The sequence below is a fragment of the Gadus morhua genome, chromosome 12, assembly GCF_902167405.1.
Source record: "Gadus morhua chromosome 12, gadMor3.0, whole genome shotgun sequence".
Taxonomy (NCBI): Eukaryota; Metazoa; Chordata; class Actinopteri; order Gadiformes; family Gadidae; genus Gadus; species Gadus morhua.
The window spans coordinates 28008577-28028574 of record NC_044059.1 but is presented as its reverse complement, the minus strand read 5'-3'; the positions used below and the strand labels follow the sequence as shown (position 1 = coordinate 28028574).

The following is a 19998-nucleotide window of genomic DNA, read 5'->3' as shown; positions in this document are numbered from 1 at the left end:
ACACGCATATTGAAGCCACTGATGTTCCTGCACCACCAACCACTCCTACTTCCCGTGAAATTCAACATGTGCAATACAAATGTAGACGCAAACACACGTTAATCTATACTATTTATACAATTTCCTCAATGCCTTTCACAGCCTACATGGCGCATTCTCTGGATGAAAGAATAACTCACCGTGTAGTTCATTCATACTGGAGCTCACCAACACCACGAGCAGCGCCACCGCTATGCAGCGGTTCATGGTGAAACCCTTCCATGGATTAGCGACGTCGTTCAGACTTTCGATGGACAGGATCCGCTCATAAGACACTAAGGACAGATGGACTGTCAGCTTCGTTGCAAAACAAATCTGTCATATCATGTTATGATAACAGTAAGCACGCGTTACTTACTTTTGGTGACTTTAAACTACTTTCTTCCAACTTGCTTCTGGTTTATTCTAGGGTGAGGATTTGGGTTTAGCTTCAATAATTCAATAAAGATATGCACATTGCACACACACACACACACACACACACACACACACACACACACACACACACACACACACACACACACACACACACACACACACACACACACACACACACACACACACACACACACACACACACACACACACACACTCAATGCAGTTGCGTCTCTATTTTAATAACAACTTGCCTCATGCATTGCATTGGCAGGTGTACTTTGAAAATATTGAAAAATCCGACAAAGAAAACTTAAAGTAGCCTACACATGTATTCTGAAATAAAAGGAAGGATCTTACCAATGTTGAACATTTGCGCTCATGTTTTGACCGTATAACTAAAAGGGCTCGAACTCAGCGCACCACGCGCTGTGACAGGTTGACGGGCAGGCGCAGATGACGGCTGTTGGAAAGAAACATGGCGGCCGCAGCTACTGTTAACGCTCGTGTTTTGGGTTTTACCACGGCTGCTGAGACCAGATATAGGATATACTGTGCACACAATTTATTTAGCAACTCCATGCACAGATAATAATATGACTGTGTGTTGTGTTGCATTTCACATGTGATCGCATACCGGTACACACAGAGCATAATTTGACAAAAATGCAGACCAAAAATATCCGAGACACGGGATAAAAGCCCAAGATTGTGAAAAGCTATGATTACGTAATAATAATAAAACTGATTATTTTTTATGATAATATATTATTTATAAAACTATAATAGTATTATATTACTATTATGATATAGACATTATTAGTCCGTGAATCGAAGTGAAACACATGACGTAATGTCATTATCCGTGCGAGTGACGTCACGGCCCCCTGGCCACTCCTCTCTTACAAAGTCCGCTGCGGCGGCTCGCGCCCCTCCAGTACGTTGAGAGACGCGAACAGAGAGTATCTGAGAGAGGAGGTCGGGCGGATGGTCAAATCACACCTACAGACGATACTGAATAGCCACTGCTTCGTTAGAGAAAAAGAGAGACACTCCGTCGAGATGCCCGTCGTCGAGAATCCCAGTGTCACCTCCGAGAGTGAGAGGTATGTGTCCAGAGAGGATGAGAGGTACGTGTTCAGAGAGTGAGAGGTACCTGTTCTGAGAGTCAGAGATAGGTCCAGAGAGAGTGAGAGGTAGGTTTCCAGAGAGTGAGAGGTACGTGTTCATAGAGTGAGAGGTACGTGTTCATAGAGTGAGAGGTACGTGTTCATAGAGTGAGAGATAGGTGTCCAGGGAGAGTGAGAGGTACGTGTCCCTGGAGCTCCAGCCCCGGCCCCGGACGCCCTAGCCGCCGAGGCCTTCACTCCGAGCCGGAGATCTCCCTGAACGCTCATGACTTGTTTACATCGACTCGTCAAAATGATCGGGGAAACGTCGTCCATCAACGCTACTTCTCGTTCTTATGTCTAAGCTGCTGAAGTAGTCCGCCTTAAACCATTTAAAACCCCAATAAAGACTTTAATTTAGATGATTGTGGCTCTTTGATGTGTTTTGAGCAGAGTTTGACCGATACTAACCTCTGGTTATTAATCCGCTAGCAGGCTAACAGGCTAGCATGCTCTATGACTGCAGGGGGTGATGCAGCCCACCGCGGGGTGAGGTGTTAACGTCCCGGGTACTGGGTGAACGAACCAACGGGTTCAGAGTGTGTTTATATAGGAAGATGAGCCGTCAGGTCGGGGCTCTGAGCTATCTGACTGGCTAGCTGCTACCCCGGACTGCTGGTGGTGTTGTGGACGGAAAGTAAACACATGTGTCAATCAAACCCCAACCCAGAGCCTGTGTTGTCCTCGGATGAATCCGTGGACTCGGTTCGGGCCGTGTCAGTATCGTTATGTTGCAAATGCACGACTGCGACGTTTTGAAGGCAATTAGTGTGATTCCCAATCGATGGATATTTGTGTATCAGTGTTTTTCCATCTCCCCTGCATGTGCGTCACGTAGCTTCGGGCTATGGGTATACGGTGTATCCTATTGGCTCGAAACGCGTTTGAATCCACCGCACAAAAATCCCGTATATGTGCCGATCTAATGATGTGGTTCAGAGTCAATGCGATTACAGCAATTAATGCAAAAATTGGCTTGTTGTTTAGTCTCTCTGCAGATGTAAAAACGTGATGGTTGCGCTCGTTATGTTACCGAATATAACGCCCGATTGCGCAGGCTTTGATTAGCGCGATTTGCTTTCATGTCCTGACATGAAATGGGCTTCATCGTTTTCGTCAGGTTCGACAATTAGACGAGCTTAATATTAGTGGAAATGTCCCCCTGCTATCTTTAGCCCTAAGGGGAAATAATGTAGGAAGGAAGAAGGAATTCATACATGTTGGTCGACGTAGACCTGTCCTGCTTTGCGTTGAAGTGTGACGTTTGAGTGTTGCGGTTGGATTATAGTCCTTCGTGGACATTTCTCGGGTATAAACAACAGTTAGGTAATAGGTAACCACGTCGTCGGTTTGCACGTCTATCTACCGGTTAATACTAGCAGCTCTCCAAACATGGCACAGTAGAGGCCAAGTTTCCTGTTAATTTCTGATATACCAATGTGATCATTTGTACGACAGGTAATCTTCTAGTTATAAAGATCACAGATGTCACGTGCACCCAGTGGTTATCTATGCAGAAGTATAACCCACCCATGGCGAAAAAGCATTTACATTTCTACAAATGATACAAATGAATTGGGTTTGAACTCACAACTTGCCATCAGTGCTAATCAACCAAATGCATTAATGAATTAATCGACCTATCTAAAACGCGTGTCATCATCTGTTGGCTTCGTGGAATAATCTTTTAAACTAAAAATGCATCGTTACGCAAGCAGCCCTCATCCCTGCACAATGTGACCCGAGCAGCTGTCCTAGCAGAGATAACTCTTCCGGTAAGGTTGTGTTGTGTGCGTTGCCCACTTTGCACACAAGCATTCTCAAATGCTTTCGGCCATGTCAACAGGGGTTTAATTTTCAGACAAAGAGGATTTGGGACTAGAATCACTGGTGGCCGCTGGCCAGGTACTGCAGTGACCCCGGCCAGAGGCTTCCCAGGCTGCTGCCCGCTTCCTGTGTTCACTGTGGTGAATTCCATCTTGTTATGTAATATGGAGCCGGGCTCCTCTGAGCCGGCCGTGAATAATGCATACGGGCTCTGGAGTTGAAGCGCGAGGGCGACAATGGCTTTCCTCCTTTGGGTTCTCGCACGTCCGCTCTGAATATAGCACGGCGGTGGCGTCTGCGTCAGCGGCCGTCTGTGAGTTTGAGTTGCCGTGGCGGCCGTGCTGTTGGTGGAGCTTTGGGGGGGGGGGGGGCGGGGGTGAACCTGCCTGCGACGCTGTCACCGCAGGCTGCAGAGACATGCATGCCTCACAAGGCTAGGTCAATTTCCTAATGCATTTACTGGCCTCTTAAATCAAAATGGCTGTCGGGACAGCTTTTATAATCTGTTGTTTTCTCCCCTGCTGCCGTCTCCTAAAGTGGGTCAGAGAGCAGGCAGGTACATAGGGTGGCAGTGTTTTTCTTGCCACCGACGTGACTATCCAACCTGTGGTTAAAATGTTACCCGGGCACGTTTTCCATTGTACACGGTGCCCCCTTTATCAAGTCGGAAGTCTTCACGCTTCTATGGCATCGGAAGTGTCGAAAGCAAAGAAAACAATGTTCTGCTTTTTTTTTTTCGGTCGTGCCAACAGATTGCGTCACCGCAGATGAAGTGGCGCATGCTCATTGTCCCGCTGTTGTGTAACAAGTGAAGCCAGCCCGGGGCACGTCTCCTACATGTTGTGTTGTTCAACGATGTGTGCAGTCGAGTCCCCGCCCTTCCTCTCAGCCTCTGTGAACACGACGGCGCTCCGGACCCTAACGACTCCGTTTTTCCCTCCTTGTCGCCGTCCTCCAGCATCTCCAGTCCCCGGAGGTGCTCGCCCCGCAGCAGTCACCTGTGTCCGGGGCCTCAGTGGTGCTCCTGATGCCCCTCACCCACCCCTGAAGATCCCAGGTGGGCGAGGGAATGATCAACGGGATCGCAATCTTTCTGCAACGCTTTTCTACTCGGTGAGTTCAATGGGAAAAGGGTTTGTTTTTGATTGGATGTTGTTAACCCCTGCCTCGGCCTCTCTAAAGGATGCGGATCTGCTTCACAGTCTGATCCAGGCCTGTGTCTGTTGTGTTATCAGAATCAACCTTGATAGCCATCCATCGTAGCGCTTCACAAGCTGTCCTCTCACTATCTTGTCTATAAACAATAAATCCCTGGTGTCCCTAGCTTGATTCACAGGTTCTTTCCCCGCAATTTTCGATCAAATGTGTTTTTGTCACTTATCCCTATCCTAGACGGATACAACTTTATTCTTTCTACACTATATACACACTAGCAGACATTTTCATGGCCCTGTAGGCTGACTCCTTGTCCCTCTGGTATACACACACTAGCCCTGTAGGCTGACTCCCTGTCCCACTGGTATACACACACCAGCTCTGTAGGCTGACTCCCTGTCCCTCTGGTATACACACACCAGCTCTGTGGGCTGACTCCCTGTCCCTCTGGTACACACACACCAGCTCTGTAGGCTGACTCCCTGTCCCTCTGGTATACACACACCAGCTCTGTAGGCTGACTCCCTGTCCCTCTGGTATACACACACCAGCTCTGTAGGCTGACTCCCTGTCCCTCTGGTACACACACACCAGCTCTGTAGGCTGACTCCCTGTCCCTCTGGTATACACACACCAGCTCTGTAGGCTGACTCCCTGTCCCTCTGGTATACACACACCAGCTCTGTAGGCTGACTCCCTGTCCCTCTGGTATACACACACCAGCTCTGTGGGCTGACTCCCTGTCCCTCCTTCTCACCTGTCCTCCAGGACGCTCAGCTGCTGGTTCTGGAGGAGCCCCTTCCCGCCAACGGCAGGGTGCGCTTCCTCCACTTTGAGCCCCGCCGCGCTGAGTGTAAGAAGTGTGTCTGGAGGGTGGCACTGAAAGGGGGGAACCTCTACATCGAGATCCTCCCCGGGCCCCTCCCAGAGGGAAGCAAGGACAGGTGAGCCCCCCCGCACCCACAGAGATTTTTTTCAAAGGGGACATATTGTACCACCAGGTGCGAGTGTGATAAGCCATTACAAACTGTTTTTTAAAATGTGCAGCTTCTGACATCACAGGTGGGCGTGTCCACCTAGATGTATGACAGATAGTTGAGCAACGTTTGCAACAGTGCAGGTAGGCTGGGAGGCTGCTCTACCCAGCCCGCATCTAGGTGAACACGCCCACCTGCGATTTCAGAAGCTGCACATGAAAAATAAAAGAATGGCTTGTAATGGCTGACCACGCTCGCACCTGGTGGTATAATATCTCCCCTTCAACCGTCGTTCTTCTCCCTCAGTTTGGCACTTCTGTTGGAGTTTGCGGAGGAGAAGCTGCAGGCTGACCACGTGTTCATCTGCTTCCACAAGAACCGGGACGACCGAGGTGAGCCCGCCCGGCCCACTGCGTCCCAGCAGACACACTCAGTGCGAGCCCTGGGGTAGATACCCGCCCCGTCCCTCGAGGGCTGGGCAGTCGGGTCGCTACATGGTCAAAAGGTGCCGCCTCTGATCCGCGGTCAGAGAGATGACCCTTCTCAGCGTAGAACCTCCTGTGTGGGGTTAGCTACGGAAAGAGTTAAATCTGGATCGATTTATGACTATTCTCCAAGTCTTAGAAAACAAAGGTCAGGCGTCCTCGAACAGGTACACAACGCTTGGTTAACCAATAAACCAATTTTGAATAAGATACCTCAGCTTAAACCGCCTCCATTATGCCTGTGTATACTTTGGACCTAATAGTTCACCCATGTCTTCCTTTTATAGTGCCACACAAAGTAATAGATTCATTTTTAAGTGCGGTACACTTTCGACTTTTGAAGTACCGATTGTTAAGCCTGCCTTTCAAATCAAGGTTGTGTAAAGATTAGAAACCACATTTTAAAGGCCACCAAACAAGAAAAGATGACACTTGATCAAACCTGGGAGGGATATTCAGGAAATTAACAATACAGATAATGTATTCAATATATAGGCCTGGGAAGTGTGGACTATTAGTGTCGAGGTGTCCCTGAGCAAGGCACCTCACCTGGACTGCTCCCGACGAGCTGGCTGTCGCCTTGCGTCGTTGCCACCGCCGTCGGCGTGTCAATGTGTGTATGAATGGGTGAATGTTTGGCAATATTGTAAAGCGCTTTGAGTGGCCACTGGTTAGAAAAGCGCTCTATTTATGCAGTCCATTGACCGTTTACTGATGGAAGCATCGTGGACCTGTTCCACGTCACCTTGACACTTTGTCTATTGTGATTCCAATCGGCCTGGATGTGATTCAGACTCCTGGGCTCATAGATGTTGAATAGGGCGGGGTAAAAATATCGATTCATCAATGCACTGCAATTTATTTGTTCTTGATTCAATTGCGATTCACAATTTTTTTTGAAATCGATTATTTCCATAAAAAAAAAAAAAAGAAGCACGCTCAGTCATTGCAATCTAGAAGCGAGTATGCCTAAATGTACTTGCCCTTTTACATTTGTCCATGTTATGATTATTACTTTTATACTGTAAGTTTAGCTCAGGAACAATACTATACAATGGTGTATTCCCTCTTTGCTAGTTAAAGAACATTGAAATGGTTAATTAATTTTGAAATGGTTAATTCTAAATAATATTTAGGTATTTTTTTTCATCTGCACGCATTATTGAATCGATATCGAAGCAATATAACCAATATCGAATCGATATCGAATCAAGGCCTCAAGAATTAAATTGAATGGTGGGGTACCTGGCAATACCCCGCCCTTGTGCTAACTGTACCCCCCTCTCCCTCAGCTACCCTGGTGCGCACCTTCAGTTTCCTGGGCTTTGAGATTGTGAGACCGGGTCACCCCCTCGTCCCGGCCCGTCCTGAGGCCTTCTTCATGGCCTACACTATGGAGAGGGACTCTTCTGACGATGATTAAGTGACCCCATTTACCATTCTAACTGTTGTTGTTTTTGTTTGGCTTCAGAATCCCCCCCCCCCCCGTTTTAAATTTGTAATGTTGGTGAAGGTTAATATACTTCCCGCTCAGTGTTTATTTTTCTCTCCTGTGAAAGGCGTTCAGGTTTGTTTTGATTTCTAGCTACCATCTGCTGTATTGCAATGATGATTAAGATGTTACAGGCCAGGAATATAAATTAAGCATCCGTTTGAAATCATCCTGTTTTAGTTATTTTCTCTGTGATGTGTAGTGCTTCAATTCCTGTGCATCACTTTTGATGCAACCCAATGATCATCTCTACAAGGTCGTCCTAATGGTGAAATCCTACATGTCATTCATGTCATTGACGACTATTGATTAATCTTAATATATATTTTTTTCAATATGTGCATGGATTTCAATTTGTTCAGGTTCTCTGGTCAGAAATGTGCTTGTTGTAACTGTTCTAAATAAAAATGGTCACTTGGGATTGGAAAGCAGTCGCATGAGCCCCTTATTTCAACACTGCCGATGCAAAGGCGTTTGTTTATTAGATTGTTTCAACGCCGTTTTATGCTATGCAAAACAAAAATGTAGAGCAGCGGTGGTGCGCATGATCAGAAGACTCGCAGCTTATAAACTGCCACGCTAGTGTGGCAGGCCAGTGACGTCATCTTCAGTGTATCTTAATACAGGTCATTGCCATAAATTATGAAAAATACATGTATCGAATCAAAATATTCTAAATATTTCATAGCTTTCGGAGGAGCGCTAGGCGCTCGGAGGCCCTGCTCAACTCCTCGGCGTCACAGGACGCAAAGTACCTGAGGCGGAGGCACGCCTCCCAGTCCATGGGCGGCCCGGCCTGGAGAAGGCCCCTCTCGGCCATCTTCAGCACCAGCAAGCTGCGGCTGATGGTCAGCCAGGAGTTCATGGTGGACGTGGCCGAGCCGATGTGGAAGGTGAAGAGCTGGGCCCGGGGCCCCCAGAGGAGGGCTTGGAGGATGGTCTTCGTGTGTGACAGCGGCAGCGCGGCGCTCTCGTCCTGAAGCCATCCCGCCAGATCCAGCAGTCTCTCAGTGTAAGGATCGCTGGTGGATTTTGGAAGCGAGCCCCGTTTGACAGAGGAGAGGCCTTGGAGAATCAGCCCTCCGATCTGGGCGTTGGTGGAGGACACGGTGTGATGTTTGGAAGAGGCCCTATAGGGTGTGTTGTTGAGAACCACGCGAGGCGCTCCTATTCTCTCCCAGTGCGTCTGAACCGCGGCTCGTTCTTTGTCCATTCTACTTTCTGCTCTGTCGGACGCGGCTGGCGCCCTACTGGGCCACACAAGGAAAACATTGGACGGTCTTAACTCTGTGTACATTGCTCCGTTACTGCACAGCGGCTGTAGGCCTGTGGCCACCTGCAGCAACAGGAGACACAGCTGTTTCGCATATAGCGCGGGATCAGAGGTTTGATTGGCACAGCGGCCCTGAAAGAAGTCCCCTAGTGTGGCTTGAGGAAAATCTCTTTCAACACTCACAGCATGTCCCCTCTCCAATAACTCTATAATAGTCGGAGAGTTATTTATGGGGGAAACCAGTTGGCTGTCAACAAACTCACTAATGCCACCCAGTGGCCGCATTGGAGGTGTGCAGTCTGGCTGTGCTGCTGTCTCTTGTGTTCTGCTAGGTGAGAAATTAATGAGGACTTGTCGCAGGTTGACGTGCGGCGACTGGGGGACGGAGTGGGCCGAATGGTTATCTGGATTGTACACCTGTATGTAGAAATGCAAAATGGCCAATTAAGTATTTTTGAGTAAACATTAGATATTTGAGATGTTTTTTTGACAGTGGGTGGTTGTCATGCACATTATAATATGCTATTCATATTATAATATCAAGAGCAACATTCAATTAACATGTTCGATTTTGTTGCAGTATGGACTTACCCTTGCACCCAGTACTTTGTTTGGAAGCTTGTTGCAGTGCAGTTTGATGTAGACGTCATCTCCTATCTGCCTGGGCTCATATCCGTCACACAGCTGGAAGTTCTCCGGTGAGTATGACAACCCGCCAGCCTCCCCTAGCATCAAAAGGTCGGATTCCAATGCGTCCGCAGCTTTCCGGAGGAACAACAGATGTCTCTGCGCGATGATAACCCCCGCGGCCTCGCTCGACAGGTACGGCAGCACCTGCTCGTCCGGTGTGTCAAACGACAGTTTGGAGAGGGGCGTGGTGTCACTGCTGGGGTCGGACGATAGAAGCGGATTCGCTGTGGCTGCTGTCTGCGCTTCACTGCGCTCCGGGGAAATGGCGCCCTCCAGTGGCGACAACATGTAGAGCGGGTTGTCGAAGCATTGTGGGTCGGTGACCTGTTTATTCAGTCCCGACACGGGGGGCCTAGGTGGCCGTTGTGGGGCAGTAGGCGGGGTGCACCCCTCGGGCATCGACATGGCGCGCACCAGCTTCTTACGGGGGACAGGTGGGGGAAGGCCCTCTGAGAAAACCTCGTCCTCATGACAGCAGGATGAGACTGCGGATTTCAGAGTGAGCACGTCAATGAATGGTCATTTTCACAATAGATGCTCATAGGAAACAGTAGACTCTCTACAGGAGCTAAAAGCACCAGGGGGTCTATCGTATTGTTAAACTCTACAACCCACTGCCAGTATATCGGCGGCGGGCGTTTATTTATATTCTGAATGTCTGAATGAAGTGTAATGCCAACACGATAGTCATACTATCATGTGTATGAATGCGGCTCGTATTTTCAGCGCTTGATGAAGATGCCTAGGATGTCTGATCATCAGGGTGTGAAATGTGTCTCTTAGGTGTAACTTCCTTCCTCATGTGGTTCATGAGAAAGAGGAACCGCAGAAAGGGCAGGGCGGCACTCAGACACACACTGGAGCGACGCATATCAGAGCAACACACCAGAGCGACGCACAATAGAGCGACACACAATAGAGTGACACACACTGGAGCAACGCACATCAGAGCAACACACCAGAGCGACGCACACTAGAGCAACGCACACTAGAGCAACGCACATCAGAGCAACACACCAGTGCGACGCACAATAGAGCGACACACTAGAGCTACACACACTGGAGCGACACACAACTAGAACAACGCACACTAGAGAAACACACACTGAAGAAACCCACTAGAGAAGTACACTGAATGGCCTGAATGTAAAGGTTAATAAAACTGTAAATGTGTAAGCAGGTTGATCCCAGACATTGGTGTTTCCCCCCCCCCCCCCCTCTGACCTCACCGGAGCCCTTGTGTAGGGGACACTGGGCCTCCTGGCAGCAGACCCCCTCCAGGAACACGTCTGGGTCCGGCTGGTCCAGCAGCTGGAGGCCGGCCAGGCTGGGCAGCCCCACCATCCCCCAGTCCATGTCCACGTTGGAACCCTCGGAGTACATGCTCCTGCACACGCACACGCACGCATGCACGCGCACACACACACATGCACACACACACACACACACACACAGCACATTGATTAGTGGGAAACAAAGGGACTTGGGTCCCATGGGCTCATGACGGCTATGAGTACGGTTTAGAATCCCTAGCTCATGTTCACTGCAGTGCTCTTCATCGGGGTTAACTACCGCAGGTGTGGAGACGACATTCCCTTTTGCGTAACTTTCATTAGGTCGTGATATGAGCACATCTCCCTTGTCATTGGCCATGTCGAGGGTTATCTAAAGACAGCGGGCTTTCTAATGCTGAGAACATGTCCGCACAGCCGTCACAACACACGCTCAGACGAATCCTTGCATCCGCTCTATCTCTATTTACATCCTATATTCCTTAATGTGTAACATATAAGACAGGCTACATTCATCCATTGAACAATTGTTCGGTTTCATCCCACGGAACCAAAAAACCGGAGAAGGAGAGGGTCGTCACGGCGATGGTGTTCAGCGATGCAGAACCCGCAGCCGAGGTCGGCGGGGGGTGGTGGGCGGGGGGGGGGGGGGGGGGGGGGGGGAACCTACCTGCGCTGCTTGGCGGGCAGTGCTGGGGGGCCCGAGCGTGTCTTCGTAGGGCGAAGGTTCCCACCCCACTCCATCTGGAAGACCGGGTGACTGCTTCCCCCTCCACTGGGTTGAGAACCGAAACGCTGTAGATCCAGTTTATACAGCAGCACGGAGCCTTGTGTCAGTGTCTCACTGTGGTATAGTGCCGCAGGTCATACTGATGCCCTGTTTGAACTATTCCCCTCTCACTCTGGCTGGTTCTGCCTCTCTCTCCTTCTCTCTCTCTCTCTCTCTCTCTCTCTCTCTGCCTCTCCCTCTCTCTCTCTCTCTGCATCTCTGTCTCTCTGTCTCTCTCTCTCTCTCTCTCTCTCTGCTGAGTTGAGGTTGGTAACGGAAAAGCCTAACTGCCGTCGCTCTTCTAACCTCAGTTTGAAAAAAATGAGGAACAAGCTATACCAACAAAGTATTTTCAAAATCATTTCCTTCAGTTAAGAAATTACCAAATCCTAGATATGTCAACCTGAGTCCTTCATTTGGTAAGAATTGTATTAGCAAAGGCACTATTACTGCCATTTATGTATTTGAAAGTCTTTTAACCTCTACAAAGGTATGCTATTAGTATTAATTATTCTAATTTTAAGTTTGAGGAAGCCACTAGTTTTGTCTTCTGTTCTTATACCTTGGGTGATGAGCGGTACATTCGTCACACTGAATAACATAATCCCAGGGGCTATGATGGCCATAGGCTCTAACTGCATGATGTTGCCTCACTCAACCATAGGTAGTGAGGTAACAGACATTTATTTATCATGAAAATCTTTGAGATGACCTCTTTAAAAAGGACAGGTGTCATTTTCAAACTATATCAAAGTTCATATTTCCGCACTTCAGGTTTCCAACTATTAGTCATTTCTTTTTCACGGCATGAAAAGCGCGCAGTCCCCTCTCAACCATCTCAAAAGATATTTTTAGCCAATCGCTCCTCAATTGTTTTATTTCTCACCTTTTCCAATCTTGGATGTCTATATTCTTCCACTGATAGCAAACAGGCCCTTTGGCAAACATGTTTCTGTAACACCATTTCCAACCTCTGTACCTCGGGCTAGGCCAGAACAAATCTGGGAAATTACGCTTTCAGAATCTGGAATAACAATGTCAAGGGCTAATAGTTTTAATTGTTAATTATACAATGAGTGCTAAAGTGTGTTCACTTTCAAGAGACGAGCGTCAACACATCAGGCAGAAATCATTCATTTTTACTTGAAGATGTTTTGGTTTTGGTTTCCTCCTGATGGAACGAGATGCTCATATCAGCAAGTCCATAGCCCACAGTGCGGCTTCGCTCTACTGGGTCCAACGCTCTCACGTCATGAGAAGGCCTCACCAATTCAAGACATGTGTTGAATCATGGCTGCGTGACCATGGTGAAACAAATCAGGGCCGGAAACAACACTCGTTTTGGCCCCTCTCGTTGAATATATTCCAGAGGCCCCAGCCATGACTCAGTGTTTCGTATTGAGACTACCCACTCACACACAATGTCACTTGTCTTAATGGCAGAACATGGAGGAAGATAAGGGCCTCTGACTACAAAGCTCTAGTGGGCGAGCGTCATTGGCTGTCTCTCTCTTCAGCTGCGAGCTTCCTCCTCGCACACTCAGAGAACGAGGGGGAGAGGAGAGCGTGGTGGGTACGAGAGCACCGTGCAGACGTCAGGACAGACCCGGTTGAGTGCATGCTCTCTTTAGCGCTGGTCCGAGTGAGGGAATACAGACACGGGGAGGGATAGATTACATATCCACCCAAATGATCCTATGCATGAAATGCATTGACGAAGACATAACTAAAGACATTTCGTCTATGATTTTAGTTTATTTTAGTTTGTTTTATAAACACACAATACAGATTAAGTTAGGAACAACTTCCCCCTATGTTGAATATATATATGAAACGAACCAGAGCCTATGACTCTGTTTATATCCTGTGAGAAAATACTATGAACCACTACTTCTACAGCTACTATTCATAACAGTACTTCAGGGTTTAACTCAGTACACAACCCAAATCAGCAAAGTGCATTCATACCACGTAGCATCAGTGTGTGGGACGTTGAGGCACACAGAGACATGAGGCAGCGAAATGAAAGCAAAGCGAGTTTCCTTTTTTATTAAAGGGGAGATAAAGATAAAGGTGCAACAGGAAATGCACCTTCACACGTTCAAACCGTCAACATGAAGGCCGTCACATGAATGCTGTCACACCCCTGGGTCGTCCTTCTCCCGCCGTCGGCCCTGAGTCCCGCCCCGAGTGTCTAATGAAGCGGCAGGATGTGCTTCCGTATGATGTCGTAGAGCCGCCGTTTCGGCTTCTTGCTCGCCCCCCTTTGTGAAGACACGGCCGCCGTCGCGGCTGCCTCCGTCCGGGCGTCGCCCGAGTCTTCGGACGACCTCTGACCCGGGGGGGGCCGGGGCGGCGGGCCTCTGTCCCCCGCGCCGCCCGTCCTCTCCAGGGGGGCCTTGGCGCGGCCGCCACCGCCGCCGCCGCCCCCCGTCGACGGCCCCGCGTCCCGTTTGGCCGGGGCGCGATGCGGGCCGACCGGGCAGAGCAGCACCTCCTCGCTCGCCCTCTGGGGGCTCTGGCTCAGCGTCACGAAGCCGTAGGGCGTGGTCACCTTGGCCAGGTGCGGCAGGGAGAGCGCCGCCCTGCTGGCCGGGTCCAGGCCGTGCCGGTGCGCGTCCTCCAGGTAGGGCCCTTGGTAGGAGCGGCGAACCTCCTCCCGGTAGGGCCCCGGGTAGGAGCCCTCTCTCAGCAGGGACCCCCTCCTCAGGGGGTCCGAGACGGTCCGCTGGGCGCGTCGGTCGGGCGGGGGCACGCGGAGGTCCGAGGAGGACGACGTCGTCCGCCACAGCTCGGAGCGAGACGCCGAGACGCTCAGAGACGACGCCAGCTCCGCCCCCAGACCTTCGTCGACGTCCCCCTCCTCCTCGTCCTCCTCCTCCTCCTCCTCCTCTCCGGGGCGGCCCCTGGGGGGGCCGTCGGGCTGCAGGGACAGGCTGGGGATGGTGAAGGGCGGGGCGCTGCCGGGGGTCAGGATGTGGGGGGGGAAGGCGCCGTCCCGTCTGCGGTGGAGCCCGGAGCCCAGCGAGCTACCCAGGGACCGGGCCCCGTGGGCGGCCCACAGGAGGGCCCGCATCCCCGCGCTGCTGTGGCGCCGCGCCGCCGCCGCCGGGCCGGTGGAAGGGGCGCCGTCGGAGCCGCCGGAGACGGCGCCCGCGCTGATGCTGCGCGTCACCGTCGGGTCGTCGTCCATGGTTACGGTCGGCATCGGCCCTCGCTCTCCTCTGCTCCCGCTGGGCTGGTGGAGGGGGACGACCGGGAACGCCTTTTATACCGACCTCGATGGGCCCTCCACTGCCCCCCCCCCCCCCTCCCCTACGCACACTAACACAGTCCTCCCCCTGACACACACACACACACTCCTCCCCTAAACACACACACACACACTGCTCCCCTGATGAACACACTAACACACTGCTCCCCTACACACACACACGCCTCCCCTCGACACACACTCACGCACTCCTCAGCTACACACACACACACACACACACACTCCTCCCCTACACACACACACACACACACTCCTTCCCTACACACACGCTCACACACTCCTCAGGAGAACGACGTGCGTAGATGTGACGGTTTGAGTGGCGGAAGCGCCTCCCGATCTGGCCTTGTGAGGGGGAGGGTCAATAGGGCTGCTCTCATGCCTCCTCAGCGCCTCTTGAATATCCACGCGCTCACGTCGAGTACATAGCGAAAATAGCTCATGGAGAGTGTTTGCAACCAAAGGAACTGAATGTGTTTTTATTATTATTATCATTCCCGTGACGATCTTGATTGTTGTCATATCTGTAGTGTTGCTTTTGGCTGCGCCTAGTGAGCATCATTTCAGAAATCAAAGTCAGAGAAACGTTCACGTAATTAGTATATATATGGTTATTCGAATTAGAAGAGTTCGAATTTATGAATGTGATTGATTACTGTTAAAAGATTCAAAACATGAGCGTGAAGCTCATTAGCTTACAATGAGTTAATTTTCATCTCACGGTGTCATCACTCATCATAAACGGATCTAGGATCTGACTGTCAAAGCCATCGTGCTCTCTTGGGCAGTGTTAATTGGTACAGCTTTCTCATTGGTCTATGCTGATTACACGGGTTGATTCTGTGTATTGATTGGTTAAACGTTGAACGCTACTGGGTACATTACACCTCCGAACTCTGGGTACAGTAGTGTCCTGCTGCTTCGGCTCCTTTTTATTTTTTACTTTATACTTCAACGTACTTTTCCAGCTGTCTGCAGCAGGATGGCCAGCGACTCTGCGGAACAACAAGTGGTAGTGGTGGAGAATGTGGAGGTGGAGAAAGTGGAGGTAAGCGTGTGTGTCTCCTAGTTTGCCTCTCTGGACGTCACGGGGCTAGGCCCAAGTTGAGGCTAAACACGATAATCGACTTCAGAGTGTAGACTTCAAAACTTTTGATGTAAAATGCCCTCAGGTTCAAGTTGTGAAGAGAAGCGGCGTTTTTACCGGTGTGCTTTACTACGTATCTCGGTTCTGGCCGTTCAGCATCATGGTATGTAACGTTAACGCACCTCGTGCTCGACAGCCGTTTTACTTTAATCGTGCTCATTTACTTTCGTGGTAACGATCGTTTTTCGCTGCTAGATTCGTGCCTACCGAGGTTTCTGGTACATGTTCGGGTTTCGACCTAAAAGCACCCCCGAAGTGCCCATCCTGGGTTCCACTCCTGCCCGTCCGAGCCGCCAGGGCCTGAAGCGCCTCCGCCGGATCACCCGCATCATCATGGTCGTCCTGCCCCACCGCATGCAGAGCGCCCTGGGCTACCCGGTCCCCGCCAACGTCGGCTGCTCCCTCTCCCCAGGTGTGTTCACCCGTGATTCTCAACACGCATGCTTCGGGAAATGTGTATATTGTAATGTTTACATTTTTATTCTGATAAACTTACTTATTGTAAGTCGTTATTGGATAAAAGCGTCTGGTTACCATGTCTGCAGCTATTTACTCCATAATTGGAATGTTATTGTTAGCCTAAATGCTAAATCTATCAACAATTTATCATTTGGCAAACTAGTATTAACGATTACTACTGTGTAAAAGGTAATCTTAACAGCTGGAGTCATAGTAATGGTCCCCACAGCTGAATCGGTATGTCTTGTTTGCGCAGAGATGCGGATCTCACCCACAAAGCCATGTGGGAAGGGCAACAAGAGGAAGCAGGATGAGCTGGACGAGGATGAGGATGAGGACGAGGAAGGAGATGAGCAGGAGCAGCCCACCTGGGTGGAGGCTTTCGCCAACGAGCTGGCCACGGACGAGGGCTCTGAAGAAGACCCAGACTACGAGGTGGCCCCTTCAAACCACCCTTTGACTTGGCATTTATACATTAAGGAGGTCTGCTCCTTGGCGTTTGACGTGTCTGCACACACTGCATGTAAAGTTACCAAGTCAAACCATGAAGTGGTATTCCTGGTTCTAATGTGGATGTAGTGGGTGTTCACTGCTTGTGCTTTGCTCCCCGTGTTAACGACGTGGTGTTCCTCAGCCCAGTGCGGTGGAGACGGAGAGCGACGAGTACTGCTCTCGTAATGAGAGCGACACGGAGGAGGTCGACAAGCAGGGACTGGTCATTATTGAAGAACTGGTGAGTGCTGAATCGACGCACTGAGGACTGGCCTTTGAGTCGAGTCACATCCTCATGACTCCGGTTGTCTGTGTTTTCTTCCGTAGGCCATTCCTCCTGCTGACGTAAGCCTCCCTGCCCTCTGAATAACCTTTGCATTGTTTGTTGTTTTTGTACTTGTTCAATAAATATAAGTTCCTCTTATCTGCTGACTCTGCCTGTATTTGTTGACTTCTCTTGCCACTAGGAGGCAGTAGTGTCCCGTATTGCAGATGGCAGGAGGTAAACAAATTTCTGGAGGCTTGAATTTAATTCGAAGGATGTTTCAGTAATACTTTTATAAAAAAAATCGGTTTCTAATTTTGAGTTAACATCCTGAAACTGACTGCTGGTATAAACGGTGGTACAAGAAGTTGGTGCTGCTATATTCTGAGCTGTGAGGTATCCTAACGTCCTGGCCTAGGCAACCAGTTCCATGACCAATTGTTAGTAGCCTTCAACTTAAGCTGCTGTCTAAAGCCTAGGGACGGCGTGTGCTGCCAGCCTAGTTATAACATCCACCTAACCTGCAGCGCTGGTTTCTGAACTCGAGTAAACTGCTCTCTGGGGACGGTTGTGGAGGATTGTTTGAAAGATGGGTGACTCGTTTCTTTCGATTTGCCAGCCTATGCAACTCGCCTCATGTGTAATCGCAGCCATCTGACTATGAATCATTGAATATGAACTTGTTATACATAATACAATTGTCCCATCAGTGCAAACTATACTCTGCAGTGATGTCGACCTGTACAAATCAAGCATGGCTGAAAACGGCACTGCCTGTAAAACATTACACAACAGCCATTTTTCTTTTAGGATTTGTCCTGAACTCTCTGCCTGGTCCGAGTGTTCAGTCTCTTATCAGTAAGTGCTTTCTGGTGGGAGTGAAAGTAGTCTGTGGGTTTCTGTGAGGGTCTCTCGAACCTTTTCATGCGAACCAATGAGGGCCAGCGCTGGAAGAGCTGCATGCGTGACTACTCTGGACCAGATTGGGGAAGTGGGCAAATCGCTTGCATGGCAGCAGATTTTCACGTTTCTCATGGCCCTTAAAATATGGGGGCTATTCACCTTATTTGAATGCATCTCAAGTAATATTTGATGGATCCCATTGACCATTGAATAGATTTTTAATCCGAAGTCATTCCGTTGGTTGTCAATGCTATAAATCCGACCTCTGCAGGTTGTCTTAACTGGTGGCATTGTCATTCATTAGCTCGTTCATGCTTGTAAAACACTTCCGTCTGCAGAGTTCTCTCCCTATGTAGGTCAGCAGAGGGAGCTGCTGTGTGTATGATCAACGGCATTTATCAAAACATTTCATGATGCCGTGATGACCATCGTTGGTTCATACTGGCATTATAGGATGTTATCTGCCCACGCAAATATGCTTCCATCGTTTCCCAGAGGTTGGAATGGCTCGTATCTGGTAGCTGATTCCCAGACTGTTCTCAACCTTTGTGAGAGGGCATATGTAGGAGACCTAAACATAAAGTTGATATGACTGCCTGGTTTCATGTTACGTCAGCAGACCAAGTACAACTCGACGTAGTGTGGCCTTACCTCTGTGCAAAATTAAACCAGGACTCTGTGTGTCTGCTATGTTTCATTGGTGACGCGTGCCAATTTATAGCCCATCCGGATATATTGTGAATTTCTACTGGACTTCTTATTATTGGTAGCGAGACTCAACAGTCTAGTACCCACAAATCCTGTCTTATGCAACGCTCCTGCCTCATGGCTGCTCTACACATTAGGATTGTTTTAATACATCGTAAAAGTTGAATGATCCTTTGGGTGTTTATGGTGTGTTATTTTGACTGTGCCATCACCTCGTTATAATGGTAGAACCTGTTGGAAAAGCAGACGTCTAACGATGTCACATTGCCTCCAGTTTCTGTAATAAATGCCTTCAAATAATCGGCTACAAGGTTATTTAGGACTCATTGGTGGAAGGCTCAGGCGAATTGTAATAAATCTGGAGATTTAGAAATTAAAAGGATTTGCTGTTGGTTCTGCAGCGGCCTAAAAGAATATTCTCCAGCTCCAATCTGCACACGCTACCATCCCTTCTGTGGACTTTATTACGATTTACTCTGAGGCGCCAGAGGCAAGGCAAACGCATTAAATGTAACTGTGGATACTCACACCAGCGTCTGCTATTAAGGTGGGATGAGACTTGTTTTTACAACTCGGTGCATCCGCGGCGAAAAATTTATTTTAGGGGAGAACTATTGGCAACAAATCAAACGCATACAAATGAGTCCTAGCTTAGCTTGTTTTTTTTACCGCCGGTGTTTATGGATTTCATTCCCTTTCACTTTGCTGCAACTTTCCAAGTACAACAGTAAAGGGAGTTGTGGAAGCCAAATAAATAAAAAGTTGCTGCAAAATGAAACGCCAGACCCCATAAAGGCGGTCGATAGTGGTTGGATTAGAATCGGATCGTGTGAACAGAACAGCCAGGCGTAAATGTGTCTTCATAAAATATTATAAAAACATTGCATCGTTAAACCAGCATTGTTCTGAGAATGGGAGGTTGCAGGAGAGCGAATCATAGCTTTACTCATCATAGGGAAGCCCGTTACGAAACGAACCATTCAACAAGATTAAAAAAGTTCGATATTGCCTGCAGAAATCAGCTGAAGAATATTGCATCTGTTCAGTTGCCTTACAGATACCTTTTAAATTAGCTGGTTATTGCATTTTCCCAAGGACAAAGACCAATTGATGCTGTGGAATTAAATATTGCTCAAAGTTTAGCTCTAAAATAGCCTATACACATAGAGATTTATCTGTAGACTATATGAATGCTTGCCTCGTAAGACCA

General features: G+C 49.1%; 3 protein-coding genes across 4 annotated transcripts; 2 read left to right on the top strand and 1 right to left on the bottom strand.

Annotated features, from left to right (window-relative positions):
- Nucleotides 1-1336: 1336 nt before the first annotated feature.
- oaz1a (ornithine decarboxylase antizyme 1a) lies at nt 1337-7947 on the top strand. The gene is given in 6 exon segments (XM_030373153.1): nt 1337-1520; nt 4369-4435; nt 4437-4523; nt 5334-5509; nt 5849-5934; nt 7320-7947. Coding segments are annotated over 6 exon segments (666 nt in total). The 5' UTR covers nt 1337-1401; the 3' UTR covers nt 7451-7947.
- A 17-nt stretch (nt 7948-7964) lies between these two features.
- On the bottom strand, nt 7965-11791 carry peak3 (PEAK family member 3). The gene is made up of 4 exons (XM_030373152.1): nt 11445-11791; nt 10712-10869; nt 9384-9967; nt 7965-9209 (listed from the first exon to the last, which is right to left on the bottom strand). Exons 1-4 carry the CDS (start codon nt 11516-11518, stop codon nt 8202-8204), a joined length of 1824 nt encoding a protein of 607 aa, XP_030229012.1. The 5' UTR covers nt 11519-11791; the 3' UTR covers nt 7965-8201.
- A 3902-nt stretch (nt 11792-15693) lies between these two features.
- org (oogenesis-related gene) lies at nt 15694-17336 on the top strand. 2 transcript variants are annotated; one of them, XM_030372966.1, is made up of 6 exons: nt 15694-15862; nt 15987-16064; nt 16157-16373; nt 16677-16903; nt 17055-17153; nt 17240-17336. In XM_030372966.1, exons 1-6 carry the CDS (start codon nt 15797-15799, stop codon nt 17276-17278), a joined length of 726 nt encoding a protein of 241 aa, XP_030228826.1. In that variant the 5' UTR covers nt 15694-15796; the 3' UTR covers nt 17279-17336. The 2 variants fall into 2 exon arrangements, with proteins under 2 accessions (XP_030228826.1, XP_030228827.1); XM_030372967.1 differs by having other exon boundaries at nt 15696-15862; nt 16677-16855.
- Nucleotides 17337-19998: the final 2662 nt, after the last annotated feature.

Coding starts and splice junctions, on each gene's coding strand:
- peak3 (XM_030373152.1), bottom strand. CDS start 11,518: ATGGAGTGGGGTGGGAACCTTCGCCCTACGAAGACACGCTCGGGCCCC. Junction 10,870..11,444: donor CTGCCCGCCAAGCAGCGCAG/GTAGGTTCCCCC, acceptor GTGCGTGTGCAG/GAGCATGTACTCCGAGGGTT. Junction 9,968..10,711: donor TCCCCTACACAAGGGCTCCG/GTGAGGTCAGAG, acceptor TGAAATCCGCAG/TCTCATCCTGCTGTCATGAG.
- org (XM_030372966.1), top strand. CDS start 15,797: ATGGCCAGCGACTCTGCGGAACAACAAGTGGTAGTGGTGGAGAATGTG. Junction 16,374..16,676: donor CGGCTGCTCCCTCTCCCCAG/GTGTGTTCACCC, acceptor TTGTTTGCGCAG/AGATGCGGATCTCACCCACA. Junction 16,904..17,054: donor GGCATTTATACATTAAGGAG/GTCTGCTCCTTG, acceptor GGTGTTCCTCAG/CCCAGTGCGGTGGAGACGGA.